Raw genomic sequence first — 20,865 nt, 5'->3', positions numbered from 1 at the left:
CACGAGATAGAAACAGAATGCCAACCACAGCAAAAGAAGCACAGAATCCCCGGTTAGGAATCGAAGTTCAAAACTTTGTCTTCAGCTAAACCAAAACAATTTTTTTGTTTTAAAGGCAAGGGCGTCAATCTTTTGGCATCAGGAAGGGATAATTATTGTGGATTTCCTTGGGAAAGACGCAACGGTAAACAAAGACCATTATTTTCAGACGTTATGCAACTTAAATAAAGCCTTGAGGAAGAAACTATTGGATTAAGCACTCGATGCGGATGACTTGAAGACCTATCTGTTTCGAAACGGGCTTTTCTGCACAGTCCACCATTTTCCTTTAGTTTTGATTCCAACTTTTTCCTACTCACTGATCCAACTCGTTTCATTCTCCAATCAATGATACTTGCCTACGAGCTCCTTCTTAAAAGCACGTTTCTGTGGAACAACCCTACTTTGTGATTGCATTCTACAAGCAGCTAAATAACTTGCGTAAATAAAGAACGAGTGATCAGAATGAGCTCTTCGTTTAAAACTTTACATCAATAGTAATTTTTTTTTTTAATGTAAATTGGTCAGAAGTTAAAACAAAACTATTGTTTACACTCGAATGGGTAACTTGGCAACATGAGGCGGTGTTTTTGATTCTTCAAAAGGTGGAATCGAAGGCTATGTCCCATTGATCGTCATGTTTTTGGAGCCGTTGCCACGTTTCACGGCGTTAGAGCAATTTCCAGTCATCGTCGTGTCAAGTTAGCATCTAGTAGTATTTTCGTTATGTTGCTTGAACTTGGATTAGTAATGACTTGTGCAATCGGCTGTTGGATAAACAGCAATTTTCGATCCAATTCCTGATCTGACAATGAACGCAGGAGTATACGGTACAGAACAGTATAACAGTCATTTTGCACGTTTTAATGTCCGATTGAAGAAGGCATGCCTTGCTCAATAAACAAAACGTTGTTGCAAAGCATAAATTCCGTTTCCAAAAACCGATATTCGGTCTCTCCGAACCCCTTCCCAAGACTCTTCCAAAGAGTCCAAGTATGCCTCTTCCAGCTGGAAGTCTCTGTTGCACTCCCTCGGTGGTGCCCCAATTTTTCAAACGCAACACTTACCACTTCACATCGCCTGTCGTCTGTAAAGGTTGAATTCTATGACTTACTATCACTGTACAGCGTCTGTTAACGAATTCAAAAAAAAAGAAGAAAAAAAAAAGAAACAACCTCAGACACTTTTTGAATCAAACCGCCAGAAAATCAAGAAACTACGCAGCCCATTGTACCCCCGGGTTGACAGAATGATGTTTTCACAGCAACTCCATGACCATAAATCGATGGTGTAACGGTTGGAGCATCCGTTATGAGTCTGGGAGTTATCCATTGTGAACTCCGCCTGAGCCAAACCAACAACTTAAAAAGAAAATTATGATCTAAGTGCTGCTACCTTATTCGATACTTGGCGTTGAAAAAGGAAAGAACATGGATGAAGGATTGTGGATCATGCTTGACCCAAGCAGACATGTAACCATGTCACAGCAAGCAGATATTTTCACCTTTTTTTTTTTGTATTTTTTTTTATTTTTAAACAGATAAGCTTTACATTGAAGAGGCTGAGTTTACACTGGAACTGGTTGCTTGGCAATGTGTAAATATGACTCCTCTTCTTCAGCAGTGGAGATGTATTCGTACTGGGTGGTGTATTTCAGCACCAGAGCAACGCAAACACGTAGAGAATAATAAAATTGATTCTCTTGACGTTTTGGATAATATAATTCATTTCAGCAATCTCATCTGTATTTTGAGGATTATCGAACCTGTGACCTTGTATCTGCATTCAACTTGCCAGGACAAACCGATCTTTCTGTATCTCCGGGTTAATTTCCAGCAATGTGGATCATGAATACAGGGAATTATGCATCGATTAAAACATGTGCTGAATGTTTGTTATAACCAGGGTGACGGATACATGTCTGACTGTAAATGTAAACAAGCACCACTTTAACATATGCACTGTAACACTTGTTTGCCACTATTCGCCATCAGTAAAACAATATATGTTTACAACTTCCTACCGCTTGATGTACATCATATCCATAGACGAAAAACCCACAGGCACTTCTCGAATCGTACCACCATAAATCTGAGAAACACCAGCTCCTTCAGAGAGCGATCGTGCCTGTGAATACGTTACGTACAATTGTCTTGGATCACGTGATCCGCCATGAGCAGAGCGAGAGAACACGGGCCGACTTTTGACGGAAATTTCCCGACGGTTTCGTGATATTTTTTCCTGGGATATCATCTTTGAGTTATGCCAAATTTCCACTTTTGAGCACACAAAGCACTAAACATTTCTATCAGTGAGTGAGTCAGTGAGTGGTGAGAAAGCTTCACAAATACTCGGGTGTACCATACGTGCACTAGAAATTGCTAATCCCTTTATTTGGGTGGTGTGTTGGCCAGATCGCTGCATCAAATCACTCCTGAAAATAATAATAACCCAGTTTATGAAGCAAAAACATAGCCACTGCTTATTACCTCCGCTACTGAAGGTGGACGGAGGTTATGCTTTCACCCCCGTCTGTTGGGTCGCCGAAATAGGTGACCCTTATTGTCAGTAATTCTGTTTGTTTGGATGTTTGTTCGTTTGTCATCAGCATAATTGGTAGTAAACGTGGGCGGATTTTGACCAAACTCGGGTGGGAGGTACACCTTATGACCTAGTGCTTTGGAAATTGTGATGGTTGCTAGGGACGCTTTGGTTCCCGAGCAACAACCGAAAAACCTTCAAAATCGGTACCGTTCACGCGAAATCAATTCTGAAAGCCGTTATCCCACGTAGGGTTATGAGATTTGGCACGAATGATCTACACGTGATGCTCTATCAAATATATTCCGGTTTTTGTGATATATGGAATACTTTACCCGCAGCGCCCCCTACAATTAGGGTATGCGCGAAAATTGAAGGCCCCCTAGCGACCAGGTGAGTGCATCGATACGAATGAAACTTTGCAGGTTCATGGTACTCCATGAGTACTACAACTTTGCCTCAGGACATATTGACCAATTTCGCTTAGGTCAGGGGTCAAAGGTCAATTAGTGCAAAAATCGATAATATGCGAGAGCTGGAGGTGCCTTCGCGCCAAATGCTACTCCTCCTCGGGTTATGGTCGGATGGTCATGAAAATTCACATTAATCGTCTGGAATACATTGTGCACAAACGATCGAGCCGCATTTTCGATTTAGATCTTTGTTCACCCACAGCACCCCCTCGAACTTTGGGGATTTCCGATTTGAAACCGCATTTTCGGTACTTTTCATTCAAATGGATACCGAGTAGTTATCAGTGGATGGAACTGGATGAGATTTGATTTGCATAATCTTAAGATGATTCCCTATCCACTATATGACATCCATTTTGCTCTATATCTTATAGTTTCCATGCTCGGCGACCCATCGCCACCTATCGGCTTGTTTATTTGTATGTCTGTCTGTGAACAGGATATCTCAAAAAGTTGTGGACAGATTCAGACGAAATTTGGTTGAGAGCTTGGGTGTGTGACAAGGACCAAATGATTACATTTTGGTGAAGATCTGAATCCAGATATGAGAGTTTTTTAATCTTTAAAAGTAATTCTTCACCATTGAGAGATGAGGCCAAAACAATATATAGCACGATATTTCCAAAAGTTATGGACGGTTGATGACAAAACTTGGTGGATGAGTTTGTTAAGTGATAAGAATAAGCCGATTGGATTTTGGTTCAGGTCTGGATCCATATCCGGCCCATTAGTGAGATACAAAATGTAAACTGTTCAGCCTGGCAGAGGTATGCGCTCTACCGAGTGTCGTTCTAGTGTGCATACATTATACATCTTGGTTTTATATCGCTCGGATAATTGAAATTGAGATTATGAGACTTCCAAAGACATCTTTGGATTATCAAAAAACCAACATGGCAGGCACATGATTTTTCTTCCTGACAATTGAGGTTGGAGTCAAGCCAGCTCTCCAGCCAATGGGTTTGGAAGCTTCATTACATTTTTAATATACAAGACAAGCTTTATATTTTTGATGAAGACAAATGTGGTTCATTGCGTAAACAGCGAAATAACAAGTTCTTATAATCAAGAATTAGTGATTGGAATGAGCTTCTTATTTAAAAGTTTACAGCCATAGTAATTTTAAATGTAAATATGGCAAAAGTTATAAAATGAGACGTGGAAGGGGTGAGTAGGCATTGCCTAGCAACCAGTTTGAGTGTAAATTCCATCGTCATTTTCCGACAGTTTTGATATTTCCTGGGATATTGGCTTTGAGTTATGTCAGTATGTGAAATTTCAGCTTTCGAGCTCACCAGGAAAGTACAAAACATTTATGTCAACGAGCGAGCAAGTGAGTGAGTCACGTGGTACAAAAGAGCTTCACATATTGGGTGATGTAATATTTTTTTTGGGGGGGGGGGGTTAAAAAATGTATTCAATTTTTTCATTTTTATACATTTTGGGGGGTTTTGTTTTTAGGTCCTTTTTGTTGTTGGGGGAGGAGGGTTGCAGAACAGTTGTAGGTTGAGGATGTGCATGTGCATAAGGATCATGTATAATATTCACAAGAGATGGAGCCCAATAAATACTATAAATAATCTCCAAAGTATTTGGAAGGCCCAACACAGGCAACCAATGAATAAGCAGAATATGTGCACGTGAAGAGACAAAACGTAACTGAGTGGACAAGTTACGTAATAATAATAATAATGACAGATCAAGTAAACCAATAGAATGGAAAGGAAACCATATGAAAACAATTAAATTGGATAAACTATATTTGCAATGCTGAAAGAAACATGGCAAGCAGTAATGTATTCCAAATTTGAATGCGAAACTACCTGCACAATTTGAAAAAGCAGTAATACGGTATGAAAACTGGAAGTGAGGAAATACAATGTGCATGGCAAATGGAACACTACGGGTTCTGTAAATGCAATGAAAATAAATATTTGGAGGATCGATGGAAGTAAATGGTGGACTAACTGAATATCGTGAGTGATGAGGTGGAAACTAGATGGACACTGTTGGAAAAAGTGAAAAGGAAACAACTCAAAATATATGGCCTCTCTGCCCGAATCACGAATAAAACCACAAATCATAGGCTTATTAGACTGTGGAATGTCAATTATCTCTCCTGCAAGGGAAACATCTGACTCCTTTGAACACCAAGTCTCCAAGAAAAGATGTCTGGTTCGGTTTGGAATGGAGGTTAAAATACTGATATCATCCCATGGAGGCCTATGACCGATGTTAAGGGCATGTATTGAGATGACAAACAGTTCTGGTTGGCCAAGTCAAAATGTCCGTTTATGCTCTTTGATCTAAACACCCAGAGATCTTATTGTCTCCACAATTTACAAAACCTGCACATCCCAAATCACAATATGGAATACAACAGACCCATATGTTCATCTTCTCATCCTGCATCCTTAACATTGCGTTAAAAGGCGATGAAGAGTGTGTGCATGGCTTGTTTTTTTTGCCTTCTGCGTATCAGATTGCATTGGGAGAGGAGAGTGGTGAAGATGGCCACAATGAGGGTGGCCTACCATCCCATACATGCAGTTATCAGGCTTGCAAATCTATATCTCAATGCACTGACACAGTGGTAATCGAACACTGGAGGAATTTTTTTTTTTAAGCGTCTTTTTATAAATATACTAGACGACCCATGAACCCGTTGGGTTCCCGTTGTGACAGCGGTTGATAAACAGAGTTGGTGTCAAAGCCACCCAATCAATGCTCGCCTGTTTATACATTTATCGTTTTTAAAAGACTAGTCCAATAATATTTTTTATAAAGCATTGCAGTGAAGTCTGATCCAAATAATTTTAAAGCAATATATGTATTTGTATATTGTAATCAGTAACAAATAGTGTGAAAGATAAAAACATTAGAAAGGAAATAAATTGCACCAAAAACTTTAACATTTTCACGCTCACGCTGATGCTCACACCAGGGGTATCGCTATAGCTCTCTGTTCTTCGAACAGGCGAGCTAAAAAATCATTACAAATAAAAAAAAAAAAAACATCGCTCCAGCGAATGATACTGCCGAGGTTGTTTGCATTGATCAAATAATCCCGAAGAATACTTGACTGAATCGGAAATTCGTTTTTTAATAATTTTTTTTGCTGCCCGATTTGAACGAAACTTGATATTGCGCGTCGATGTGAAGAAAAAAATCTGGAGAAAAGAAAGTCGAAGAAATTATTGTGCGTAATCTTCTAAACACAATTATATTTATTAATGAACACGGAAGTATTAGATCAAAATGGCGATGTTTATTTTACACTTAAAAATAAATCGTTCTTTGTCCATACTAAATGTTTGAGATTTTAAAATAAATCATTTCAAGAAAAAATAAAAACAGATAGCTCCAGCGAACTATTCTGCTGAGGTTGTTTGCATTGATCAAATTCTCCCAAAGAGTACTTGACTGAATCGGGAATTGATTTTTAAATAATTTTTTCGTTGCCCGATTTGAACGAAACTTGAAACTGCACACCACAGGAGAATGGAGAGTAAGGTGGCACTAAAATTTTTGTGCTATCATGTACCGTTTTGGCTGTATTTCGGGAACATACATACATACAATATGAGTTTTAGTAATACGATATAGAAGATATATATATATATATATATATATATATATATATATATATATATATATATATATATATATATATATATTTATTAACCTTTTCCCTATATTTTGGATCCGGTTCCAGGTCTGTGCACATGAGAAGTTGGATCACGCAGTTCCTCCAAGGCAAGTTTTCCGGACCTTATCTGTCGTGTCTGTTATATTTTGTTAATCAATCACAAACTCAATCTGCCTATACTTCCTGTGCTGCATTCTTTATCACTTCCTTTTCTCAATACCTCCAATCTTCATTGAATGAAGCACTTCTTCCATTAAAAGCTTTCAATAGCATTTGAAAATGCTTCACTTTCCTCATTTCTCTGGCAGGAAAAACCCACGTGTTCTTTTCTTCATTACTATCTATTCCTATTCTTATTCAAAAGGCCAATTTCACAAACCTGTGACCCCTAAACGCTTGGTCCATCAACTATCCTCTCGTACCTACAGCAACACTTTCCTCTTGCCTTCAACAAACAATTTTACCACACCTCCCATGATGTCTGTGTCTGTATATTCAGACTGGGAATCATGAGAAATCCAGTTTGCGGAGGTTCTGTGCACGTGACAATCAACTCCCCTTCATTTCATGTCCATTAACGGCGTCAAACTCCTCCATGTCAGTACCCCCGGCCACATCTCCTACATTGCCACATCCTTCCAACCCCACCCTTTCTGTGTGTGTCCCCCTCTCCAGCATCCCTCCACTTTATGTCTCTTACTGCACTCCCTCAAAGCTTACCACTCACACCACCCTCTCATATTGCCCTAACCTCTCCCATCTTCACCTATGCCGACCCCCTCTCAATGTCTCCCCGCCCCATCCCCACTCAGCTTCCCCCTCAGCACCTCTCCTAACTCCTTTCAACATTTCTGCAACTTGCCAAGAGCACCTCCTTCCCTGTTCCTAACTGTGTGGACCTCAAACAGACGAGGCATCCGATCCAACCTGACACATCTTTCAATCCAAGCCGCTGCTTATAAACCAGACATAATCTGTTTAACAGAATGCTTCCTCTCACAAGATGTCCCCAATTCCTTCGTGTCTCTCCCTGGCTATTGTGTCCTCTGGTTTTATAGGTCTGAAGCCCTTCCTGGTGGTGGAGTTGCACTTTACATCAAGAACTCAATTTCTCACTGTCGATGGACTGCTCTTTCACAATCCAACCCTCCAGGAGTACCTTTGGCAGTGACTTCACCTCCACTCCCACCTCTTGTTTATCTGTGTTGTACTATCCTCCAAACAGTGACGCCTCCATTTACATCTCTCAGACAACATGGACAAACTTTTAACAACTTATCCCAAATGCATCTTCCTCATATGCGGAGATTGCAATTGTCACCATGCCATTTGGCTGGGTCTTAGTACCACTCTCACCCATTATGGCACTAAAGCAAAGGACTTCTCCGACTCCGTAGGGCTGACAATCTGTGAGCTTTCTGACCCAGATTTCTGCAAATGGAAAATGCTCCCTTCTGGACATGGTGATGACAAACTTCCCCATTAATGTCTTCTGCTCTTCCTCTGCTCCAATTGGTTCATCTCATCAGGTGCTCGTGAGAGTCAACATTTCTCTGGCTATTCTCAGATGGCTGCCTCAGCACCAGCGAGTCTGGCAGTTCAGTCAGGCAGACTGGCAGGGATTGCAAGCAGCCATCTCTCGTCAGGACTGAACTGGTCTCTTATATCTGCCAACTCTGATATTAATTCACCTGGGAATTCTTTCACAGAAACCTGCTCTCTCTTATACACAGATCCATCCCATCTCTTCTTCAGTTATCCAACATTTCTTCCTGCACATGGTACACTGAATCCTGTGGTGAGGCAGTTGCCTTGAAACAAGTTGCCTTCTCTGAGCGACCGGAAGGCAAATCCGACCGAAGGCAATCTCAGATCATTCTACAAAGCCTGCAACAAGTGTGTGTCCACTCTCAGGAGAGCCAGAAAACAACATCTGGCCAACCTTAAGATTGAACTTTCAAACTCGGCTCCCTCCTCTAAAACCTGGTGGCACCTTGTTTAGTCTGTCTCTGGAGTATGCTCCCCCATCCATCCCTTCCCTCCATTCAAATGTCACCACAGCCAACTCTGCTTGTGAGAAGGCCAAATGCCTCAATTCTGTGTTTGTTTCCAGATATTGTGTCCACAATACCTCGCTCTCTGTATCCATCCTTTCCAGTCATACCCAACTGTCCCTGGAGTCGTGTCTTTTGCATCCGGTAAGTTGGAAGGTTTCTGGCATCCCTCGACTGATTCTGCAAATGGTCTGTTCTTCTTTCTGCTGTGTTCACCCAATAATTTGCACGAGGTCATCTCCCATCAGCTTGGAAGTCAGCAAGCATCACAGTGTTACATAAACAAGGTACAAAAACTGATCATCTAAACGACAGACCTATCAGGTTACTTCCAATTATCAGGAAGGTGATGACACCGATCATCGCAGCCAATATCAAATCTGACCTTTTCTCTTATGGCCTCATCTCAGTTCATCAGCTCCAATTCAGACAAGGTCAGTCTACCTTGGACATGCTGCTTTTACTCTCCCAACATAGGATGGAGGCCCTCAATGTCAGAGATGAGATCAGGGCCATCTCTCTGCACATTTCTCAAGCTTTACATACAGTCTGGAATCCTACCTTGCTCTTCAAACTCTCTGCCTATGGTACCCAAAGCCAACTCCACACATGGCCGACTGACTTCATCTACTCTCAGAGCCAAGGCGTGGCCCTCAACGGAATCTGGAGTGCTCCATCAAAAACCGTCAAGGCTGGAGTGCTCCAGGGCAGTGTTGTAGGCCCTGTCCTATTTCTATTTTTCATTAACGATCTCTGTGGAAAATCCTCTTTGTATGTCTGCTGATGACTCCACCCTCTGCTGTGACATCCCTGATCCTTCAGATAGGCAAGTAAGCAGCCTCTTCCCTCTCTTCAGACCTTGAAAGAATAACAAGCTGGTCAAACACTTGGAATACGTCTTTCAATCCTGACAAATCTCACACTCACCATCTCTCTCCGAAAGGACAGTCTGGCAAACCTTCCTACCTAGTTTTTTTTTTAACACACGTCTTGAGGAAGTTCACTCGCTTAAAGTTTTTGGCCTTACTATCCATCCATGATCTTTCGTGGGCAAACCACATTTTAAAGTTGGCCTCCAAATCTAGTCAAACACTGGGCATCCTCCATCACACAAAGTCCTTCCTTGGCACACCAGAAGTCTTTTCTACCTACAAGGCTTTTATCAACAGCTTGATGGAGTACTGCTCTCCTCTCCAGGCTGATGCCCCTGCCTCACACCTTGCTCAGCTTGACACCTCGGAAACTAAGGCCTTCAAGATTATTGGAATTTCCCACGATGAAGCTGTGTCTATGGGCCTATCACTTTGACACTGCAGATAGGTTGGTGGTGTCTGTCTTCTACCGCCTCATTTCTGGTCTTGAACCCTCTGCCCTTTCCGTGCTAGGTACCCCTGCCAGGCTTCTACAGGGTGTACTTGGTCTGATAGCAAGCCTCTTCTGTTGAAACTCCCAACATCCAGAATCATTACTCACCTCCACTCATTCGTTCCTCTTTTAATTTTTCCACACCTGTGGAACAAACTTCCACATTCTCTTCAATCTCATTTCTTCCTCCAGGTCTTCATCTCAGATCACCCCCATCCAAAACCAGGATAGTTTCCACCCTTGTTAACTCCCCCAAGCCCACCTCCTTCCATGTTTCCAGTTTTTCCTTCCTTCGAGTTTGTTTCTGTATCCATCTTCTCCATCCATCTGTCCTTCCCTACCCCTCTTTCTTTCAAATACCCCTTATTTCTCCACATCCTCCTCTATTTTGTCCCTCAACCCCGCTGTTGGTGTGCTCCCCCTCTCTTTCTACTGTTCCCTTTGTTCTGTTACATCCTGATCTGTTCTATGTTCTTGCTCTTTCACGATCCAAGACTTTGTACACAAAAAAGAAAGAAAAAAAAAAAGAAGAGAAGCCTTACCTGCTTCGCATCATGAATCTGAGCGAGGAATGTCCGTAGCTCGAGAGCCTCAGCAAAGAGGGCACGGCACACAGCTTGATAATGACTGGATGCCTCCCGTGGAACAGGCAGGTGTTTAGCACATTGCTGGAGGGACACATGTATGAAAACATACATCAACAAGCAATGATTAAACACTTATTTATGTTCAATTGAATTCCTTGTATTCTACAACAATTGTGAAACAGGTTCCACAGGGATATGAAGTTCAATACACGAGTGCAAGATCATCATGAAATTTACTATGGTGAGAACTTCCAATGTTTTAAGGGACAGCACAACATCTCTCTGCTATGATTAGTTTGACAATATAATTTGAAAAAAATATTGGAAAAGGCTGCAATGACTTCTTTTTTTCTTTTCTTTACAGAATTGAGGCTCATGAAAATGACGTGATCACGATGGAGAGTATGAACAGACAGGGCAATAATTGGTCATCACAAGCAAGGGAATGAACCAACAGGAAAAGAGAGAGGGGGGGGGGATATTATGGGTATGGATGGGAAATGATAAGATGGAGGTGTATCACCTGCTTGAAGCTCTAGAGCAGCGTTTCTCAACCGGGGGCCCGTGGGCCCCTTCGACCGGGGGGGCATGAGCGGACGCCGAAAAACTGCGATTCAGAATGCAGAAGCTTGTAATGTACAATTAAGGTGACGAGTCTCTGGTCATAGTGTCAAAGTAAAAAGGGTAGATGAGTTTAACCACGATTTTAAAAGAGAAGGCGGAGCCCACAGAGCATTCATCGTAAACCAATGTTTACAAAAACGTTAGAATTTTGTTTTTTTCAATTTTTTTCTCAGATGTCGAAGGTCCGAAAATGGAATGACAGCTATGTCAAGTTTGGATTCACGAATGTTAGTCGAGATGGCGTGGACTGCGCGCAATGTCTGCACTGCTCGGTCGTGATGTCAAATGCGTCACTACGTCCTTCCAAACTTTCAAACCATCGCGACAAGATGCATCCCGGAAGGAAGGAAGATAATATCGACGCTCTGTCTGCGAAACGATCACGATACGACCGTGAAGCGACACTTCCCAAATTTGGATTCCAGCCAGAAGAAAAACCTGCTCTTCAATCCAGCTACAACGTGGCATACCGAATTGCGAAGTGCAAGAAGCCGCACACTATTGCTGAGGACCTTATCAAGCCATGTACAGAGAAAATGGTGGAATTGTTGATCGGACCAGAGGCGAAAAAGAACATCCAGCAAGTTTCGCTCTCTAATGTCACGATCCGACGACGGATTGACGACATGGCCGCTGATGTGTGCCGTCAAGTTTGCTCCGAAATCAAACAAAGCACGCTCCAGGCTAGCCTTCAATTAGACGAGTCTACCGACACCACCCTGGAGAGCCAGTTGATCGCCTTCGCTCGCTACGAGAGAAAGGGAAAGATGAAGGAAGAGTTCTTGTTCTGCAATACCCTACCAACCACAACGACAGCGGCAGATATCAAAGCTATTGTGGACTCTTTTTTTTGAAGCTAATGGACTCGGTTGGCAGAATTTCAAGCACATTTGTACTGATGGTGTCCTAGCAATGGTCGGCGTCAGAGGAGGGTTCGTCACGCTTGTGAAGAACGGATGGCCCCATGTGACGTCCTCCCACTGTTCGCGACACCGATACGCTCTTGCGTCAAAGACTCTTCCACCTCGTTTTCTAGAAGTCATGGACGTCGCGGTCAAAGTGATCAACTTCATTCGTGCGAAGGCCAAAAATCATCGGCTCTTCCAACTCCTGGCCAACGAAATGGGAGTGGAACATGTTGGACTTCTGTTCCACACCAAAGTCCGTTGGCAATCGAGGGGGAAATGCCTCTCTCGGCTGTATGAACTCCGGGTTGAGGTGGAAATCTTCCTGCGAGACAACGAAAACAACCTCCATGTCCACTTCGACAATGAAGAGTTCGTCATGATGCTCGCCTACCTGGCCGATATATTCGGCCGACTCAACGAAATGAACCAGTCCTTGCAAGGCCGTGATGTGACAGTCAGTGACGTTCAAGGCAAGCTTGCCGGACTGTCTGCTAGAATGGAAGTCTGGCAGGCACGAATCAAGGCCGGGTCCACTGCCTCGTTTCCTTTCTTGGACGAGCTCCTGCAGACCCAGAGGATTGAGCTTCCCGTCGGCATCAAAGATTGCATCACTAGACATCTCGACAATCTCTCCGCTGAGTTCAAATCGTATTTCGACGATGCACCGTTGGATGTTCCGTGGCACAAAGACCCGTTTAACGCCAAAATTGAATCTACTGAAGACGAAGCAGAGGAGCTGGCAGAGTTGAAGGTTTCAAAAGCAATGAAGCTGGTCTTCAGTAACAAAGAAGACCACTCCACCTTCTGGTTGTCTGTTCAGGATGCGTATCCACTACTCAGCAAGAAGGCATCCATAATGCTCATTCAATTCACCACAACATATCTTTGCGAATCTGGATTTTCTGACCTTGCGACCATTAAAACGAAGTCCAGAAACCGTCTTGACTTTGGGAACGATATTCGCCTTGCTGTGTCCAAGACGGAGCCGGACATAAGAGGCCTCGTCAGACAAGCCCAACAGCAAGTGTCTCATTGATTGTATTGCTTAGAAAAATGTTTACTTTGATTTATCTTTTAAGACTGAGTAAATAAATTTCAAACGAAATCTGCATCTTTTATTGACGGGCAGTGGACCACGAATGTTAAGCGACTCGGTAGGGGGGCCATGGGCCATCAAAGGTTGAGAAACGCTGCTCTAGAGGGAAGAGTGGGATAATAGTCTTAGAAAAGTGATTCTACAGACAGGAGAAGTGAGGAACAAATGAGTTGAGGAGTACTTTCAGCCTGGATTTTGGAAACTTAAAAAGGAAAAGGTTACTCCAAGAACACGTCCAAGCTGGAGTTGCTGGAGATGGTCGGAGGGATGAAAGAGCAGATGGAGATCGACTGGAGGAGGGGTGGTAAAAAAGAAAACAGGCCAACGACCTGCCTCAGAGGTGAGTAGAGGGAAATGGACCTTGTGCCTTGGCCTCGTCGTGGGATACTTCTATTATTTTGAGATCTTTGGACTCCTTGGAATCTATCGGAGACAAATATGATGCTGGGGAGGCAGCCCAACGAGCTATGGACAAAGGCCTTGTAGGCTGTTAGTAGTCCAAATTTTTCAAAAAAAGAATAAGAATGACTGAGGATGCCTGGTCAATCACTGGTGTTGCAGGCCAGCTTTAAACTAGATGGTCGGCCCAAAAGAGGGCCAACCACATCGCAACTAAACTTGAACCGAAATACAGAACATGACTAATAAAGTCTTATTAACAATGTGAGAGAGAGAGAGAGGAGAAGAGAAGAGAAGAGGAGAGGAGAGGAGAGGAGAGGAGAGGAGAGGAGAGGAGAGGAGAGGAGAGGAGAGAGAGAACTGGTGCAAGATGCATCAAGGTGCAAATAAATCTTTATAACTGACTCGTCCTAGGCAGTGGGAATTTCAGGGTCTCCATGAATCAGACAAACACAGACCCTTTGTTAGCATTTATCATCGCTAAATATAAACAGCTCTTACAAACAACTCTCCACCCCCACATTTGTACACAAGTATCGATGACTATTATAATTGTGGGAAAATACAAATCCATGTTATGTTTCTCGAGAGATACAGTATATGCTTGTCTGTATATAAAATAAAGTTGCTTTAATGTCAACGGCTGGAAATAAGAGTGAGTTTTCCTTTTAAGGTAATGTTCATAATCAAGTGGGAAATATAAGTGAAATGCACCTTCAAGACCTCGTGGAGAGCTCCTTGCGAGCACTTTGCGTAGTCATCATCTATAGCTTCATACCCTTCGTCTTCTCCACCGTCACGCAAGCTTGTCATCCAGTCAATGAGCGACTCCAGCGTTGGGTCCAAATCTCGTTCCTCATCGTCGCTCAAGCCCCAGTCCAAAGCACGGTACGTAACCAAGCCGAGCCATTCCACGAGCTGATGGCAATAGTCCATGGGGGAGGGAAATGGGTTAGAATGGTGATGATAAACGAGCATTATAACGTTGAGCAAAATGAGTGGCATGGCAATGCAAGAGTGTTGGGGTGATCAAGGGGCAAATTAATTTGGGGACCAAGAAGGAAGAATAGAGTGAAGAAAGGAAAATTGAAAAGAAAGCCCAAACAGAACATTGGCCTCTAAAATTTTCATTCAACTTGCATTGAAACATAAGACTTGTACTCTCGCTATTCAAGCACATTAAATGTTGACTGTCATAAACAAATGCGATTCAGGCCTGCCCTCACTTGCCTGAGCGAGGAAGGCGACTTACATTCTAAAATAAATAAATAAAAGCAAAAAATAAATAAATAAACCAATGTCACCCTTAGGGTGACCCGTATCTTGCCAAAAGGTGACCACGTGTGACTTCTTTAAGGTCACACTGAGGTGAACAGAGCTGCTATTCACCAGGAGCCACTCCTTGAGGAATATCTGCCTACGAGAGATTCCGATGAGAATCGTTCTACAAAGTAACCATGAAAAATATGCTTTTGCCTCATTACGTCACCAAATGACATCATAATGTCTTAAGCTTGACATATCTAGAAAGCACTCATCGAGGTGTTCAATTTGAGGTACTACACGATATGGTTCCTAAAACTTGAAAATTTGACCTTGGGGTCAAATATGTTTGACCTGAGGCGCTAACCATGAAGGTCAAGGCCAATCGCCACCAAAAATTAATCAGCTGAGCGCCAGACCATGAACTATATTCCCATGAAGTTTGAAGACGATCCGATCAAAATTACTCAAAAAATAAGGGTTTCGTTGACTCCCCTGATTTGCGACAAAGTGACCTTGACCTTTGACCTTGACCTTCAAAATTTTATGCGCTGAAAGGGACCTCCTATAGGCCTCTGATATGCGAAGTTACAAAAATTTCCAATGATAACTGTGCTCTGCAGAGTGATTTATACGTGATTACAGACCAAAAAAAAAAAAAAAAAAAACATATGAAGGTCAAGGCCAATCGCCACCAAAAATTAATCAGCTGAGCACCAGACCATGAACTATATTCCCATGAAGTTTGAAGAAGATCCGATCAAAATTACTCAAAAAATAAGGGTTTCGTCGACTCCCCTGATTTGCGCCAAAGTGACCTTGACCTTCAAAATTTTGTGCACTGAAAGGGACCTTTATAGGCCTCTGATATGCGAAGTTACAAAAATTTCCGATGATAACTGTGCTCTGCAGAATTTTTTTATACGTGATTACAGACAAACAAACAAACAAACAAAAAAAAAACCAAAAAAAAAAACCAAACATACATACAAGCTGACTAACATATCTTGCAAAACTTCGTTTTGGCAAGATAATGAAGCAATGATACAGTTGCCATTTTGAGAAAACAAGGCACACACAAATACTCACTCATACCATTGTATCCCACCAAATGTCACAGGATATTTAATTATTTTATTGGGATGCACAAGTCTTAACAGGTATCCATTTTGTATCTTATCAGGGTTTCTCAAGCCCCAAATGTGACCTCGACCCTTTGGAATTTTTATTTTATTTTATTTTTTAAATGGATGAAACTTAGGATTATTTGCCATTTCTCAAGTTACTCCCATGCTCACATCGTGTTCCTCGAGTTTGGTCCGTTTGGTAATCATCGAGAGTGTACATGACATTCCAACACATCCTAATAACCCTGCTGTCAGATGTAAACAATGTTTACCTGGAATGAATGCTGAACACAAAACCAGCTTCCATATGTCGAAGCTCTGAGATAGTCATTCTTTGCGGAGCACCAAACGACACCATGTACAGACCCCTCACTGATTAAAGGCTTCTGTGCAGTTGCTCTCCTTATGTTCCATGGGATGCCTTAATTGAAGAACTGCACGAATTACTTGTCTGCCATCTGAATGATTCTCCAAATTCTTCCTCCAGCATGGAGGTTATATGTGGCAAAAGTTATCGTAAAGTTATCGTTATAGTTTTTAGATCCTCGTGGAGGATCTACAAATCTTACTCACGTTGTTGTTCTTGTGGACTTTCACAGCCCACATTTTTCATCAAAACTTCCTGAAACTTGGCGTATAGATGTAAAAATACCCTGCGCAGACAGTAACCATCACTGATTTTGAAAATTCCTCCGAGAAAAAAAGTTATGACGTCAAAATATCTCCGCTAATGTAGATCGCCCAAAATATTATCTCCGAAACTCGGCAAGCTTTTTGAATTCTGTTTGCGGGAATCGAACAGGGCATTAGCAGAGATGAATTACCGCACATATGATATATTACTATGACGTCATATCAATTTTTATGACGACATTCGTATTTTTTGACATTTTTGGTTTCACAACCCAGAGTTTTCATCGGATCTTCGTGAAACTTGCCATGTATATGCAGAAAGCCCACGCGCAGGCAGTAACCATCTCCGATTTTGGAAATTCTTCCTAGAAAAAAGTTGACATCATAATATCGCCGCTAATGGAAATCACCTATACCATTATCTCCGAAACTAGGCAAGCTGTTTGAATTTTGTTTGCGGGAATCAAGCCAGGCATTAGCACAGATAACACTGGGCTGCATTTGAAATATTTTTTCAGAGGTCTACGTTTTCTCAACGGTCCGTATATGTTTTTTGCATGCTGACTTCAGAAATGTATCTAATTTCGCTCAATCAGGTCAAGTTTTTCTCAATTGCTATCTCAATTTTAAGGAAAAAAAAATCAAAATTTTTGGATTTTTAATTAGCATTTTTTTTATTCAAAATCAGACTTACATTGACAGAAAATGTACAAACTATACATATGACACACAAGTACACTTAATGTGGAAGAAAGTGCCTTCTCAATTACTTTCATTTCAATTTCAGAAAAATATAGATAAATCGTTGTTTCTGGCAACACCCAACTGCAGTCGCTCCAGCAGTCACTGTTTTCCTTCGTCTTTTTAATGTTGAATTACACATTAACGGTACTTGTGCATCATTTTATATATAGTTTGTACATTTTCTGTCAATGTAAGTCTGATTTTGAATTAAAAAAAATGCTAATTAAAAATACAAAAATTTTGATTATTTTTTTTCCTTAAAATTTGAGATAGCATAAAAACTTGACCTGATTGAGCGAAATATGATACATTTCTAAATTCAGCATGCAAAGAGCATACGGGTACCGTTGAGAAAACCTAGACCTCTGAAATGACGCAGACCAGTGTAATTTATCGCAAACCTGATACATCACAATGACGTCATATTCGTTTTTATGATGTCATCATTAAGAGGACGAGGATCTTAGCTCATTCGAGCTTGTTTCTTGTATACATTGTCGAGGCTCGTGTGAGAGCTAACACACAACGCACAGCAAGGGACAAGACTCTCTCAGCAATGAGACAAGAGGAGCAGGAGAGGGAAGGACAAAAAAGTGGGGAACAGAGACATTAGGAGATCTGTGGAAGGGAGAGGGGGTTATCGTGCGACATATCATTTTTGTCCCTATACTCAATGGTGAAGAACCACTTTAAAAGTCATAGTGTCCGGATCTTCAGCAAAGTCTAATCAATTAGTCCTTGGCACACACCTAACCTGTCCACCAAATTTCATTCAAATCAGTCCATAATCTTTTGAGATATCCTGCTCACAAACCAACAAACAAACATGATAAACAGACAGGGGTGAAAACATAACATCTGTGCACCTCCAGTGGCAGAGGTAATGAAAGGATTCATTCACTTGTCACAACAAGTAGTTTTCAAGACGTGGACAAGATAAGTTGCTGATCAGCTATTTGGAACGTGACGTAAAATACAGGTGACATACTCGTAAAATACAGGAGAGCCACATGCTCTCAACAAGGATCAGAAATCAAATTATCCAATTCACTTCTCTGGAGAGCCACTGAAAGAGGTGCAGTTCGCTAAACTCGTTGACCTCACTATCTGCCATAACCCTTTGTGGGAGGATCCTATCACCAAATTGGCATTAAAGGTGAATCTGGATATTCTCCTTCGAGCAAATACTTTCCTGATCTGTTTTTTTATTTTGTAATGGACAAGGCCTTAATATGCAACTCCACTGAGAATGGCTCCCCATTCTGGGCTGGTGCTCCTGATTCCCACAACTTGCTCCTCTTGAGGCAGTCAAAAACAAGGACTTCCACACCATTGGAATCTCAAAACAGGAGGCTGACTCCAAAGGACTCTTCTACTGGTAGTAGGTTGGTGGGCTCTATTTTATACAAGTTTACATCTGATCTTACTTCTCTTGCCCTCTCCAAGCCACCTGAGGTCACAAGCATTACCCTCATGCATGAGAAACCCTCACAGAGTCCAGGCTGATTGCCGACATGTATCCATTCATCCCCTTATTCTCCCGATTGTGGCATTGTCTCTCTGTCTCTGTCAGCCTGTCTTCGTCTTTCAAATGCACTGCCCATCACTACTTCAGGCACATTTACAATCTCTTCTGCACACTGATTATTTTTCCTGTTATTTTCCTCTCTGGGCCATTGTTACCCGTTTTTGTCTTTCTTGTGTTTGTCCACCCTCACCCACCCACCACCCTCCCCCCCCATCCCCTTTGGTAGTTTGTAAACCTACTGCCCTTTGTCATTTAGATCCTAGTATTGATGATAGTTATCTTGACGAGATTTGTGCAATATTACATCTTGTTTCTTTTATTTATTTATTTATTTATTTATTTATTTATTAACAATTCATTGAGAATTGAAGAGACAAGTAGTCTCTACATATGTGATAGGTTCCACCTGTAAGAAAAGGAGATATCCCTACCATGCTGAAAAACAGTGTGTCAAGTTCACATGCTGACATGAGGTTACAACTAATGTCAAACTCAAACAGAGATGCAAATGAAGAATTGAAATAGAAGTGAATGCATGCAGCCCCCCCCCCCATTAAAAAAAAATCAACATGGCCCTTCAAGGCAAAGAAGGCTGCATAAAAGCAACCAAAAAAGCTACACAAGGCAAGCCCTTTCCTGTTTTAAACCATACCTGGGTTCCTCTACAGATGCAGACAATTAAAGGTAAGGCATGCTTGAAAAACCCAATGCTACACAACCCCATCATCTGCCGGACCAGTTTCAACGCTTATTAACAAATAACAGTGACAGCGGAGATAGAAACTCACACCACCGAGGCTCCCAAACATATACCAAGTGCAATGCTGACAGCAATTAACATATAAATACTAAAAGCCCAATAACATCTCACCTGTAATTGGAGGAAATGTGTTTCAAGGTGGCAATCCTCCAATTATGGGTGAGAATCCAGCCTGAATATTCTTTGTAGAGCTAATGCTCCCACAAAATTTGGAAATATAATTGTGTATCCCATGACATTTTGCTCTGATCCCAAAATAATATGATGTACTGTTGTAGCCAAAAATTTTGGCACCCGAGCAGTTTTTTCAAATAATGCAACATTTCTTCCAGAAAATTGTTGAAATTAAAAATATGCTGTGATCCACATCTGTATTTCTTTGGTTTGCAGTGGAATAAAACAAAAAAAGCTGAAAAAATTATTAAATCTTAGTCTATTACACATAGAAATCCTAAAATGGCCCGGACAATATTATTGGCACCTTTTCAAAGTTGTTAGAAATAATTAGATTTCAAGCAGGTGATTCTCCTTTACTTTGGAATTGAACTCACCTGTGCTGGGTTGCAGGTGTCTGCAATATATATAAAAAAATCACTCGTTCAACTGATTTGAATAGTTTTGCATCATTCTGCTGTTTTGCATCACTTTGTGTACCACAATGTGCATGGAGAAAACAATGAAAACTAGAGGGGGAGCGCTCAGGAGAGTGCAAAACCTCCGCCGCCAATACTGCTGGGTCACTCAAGTGAACCTTATATCTTATTCATTAAATATGATGTCAACAGTGCTGACAGAGTTATAGTTCTTTTCTCCAACATCTTTTTTGGGGGGGGGGGGGGGGTTGGAAATCACTAATAACATGTAAAAATGCAAAAAAAATTCGAAATTTTGTTGAAAAAAAAGTTGCAAAAATTCTTTTTTCTAACAATTTTTTTTTGGGGGGGCGGGGGTTGGAAATCACTTAAAACATGTAGAAATGCAAAAAAAAGTTTTTCTTTTGGGGGGTAACAATTTTTTTTGGGGGGGGGTGGAAATCACTTAAAACATGTAGAAATGCAAAAAAAAAATTTCTCGA

General features: G+C 41.5%; 1 protein-coding gene across 1 annotated transcript in view; it reads right to left on the bottom strand.

The window, feature by feature from the left end:
• Positions 1-20,865, bottom strand: part of LOC147022069 (protein spire homolog 1-like) — a 78,482-nt gene that overhangs the window by 32,884 nt on the left and 24,733 nt on the right. Inside the window, exons 3-4 of the mRNA XM_085892639.1 lie at positions 14,450-14,653; positions 10,664-10,789 (exon numbers count right to left, since the gene is read on the bottom strand). Coding sequence (XP_085748765.1) covers positions 10,664-10,789; positions 14,450-14,653 — 330 coding nt within the window. The remainder of the gene's footprint in view (positions 1-10,663; positions 10,790-14,449; positions 14,654-20,865) is intronic.

Source organism: Eptatretus burgeri, chromosome 8 (genome assembly GCF_056783735.1).
Source record: "Eptatretus burgeri isolate ZD-2024b chromosome 8, Ebu_testis_v1, whole genome shotgun sequence".
Lineage (NCBI taxonomy): Eukaryota > Metazoa > Chordata > Myxini > Myxiniformes > Myxinidae > Eptatretus > Eptatretus burgeri.
This window is presented reverse-complemented; position numbering and strand designations above follow the sequence as displayed.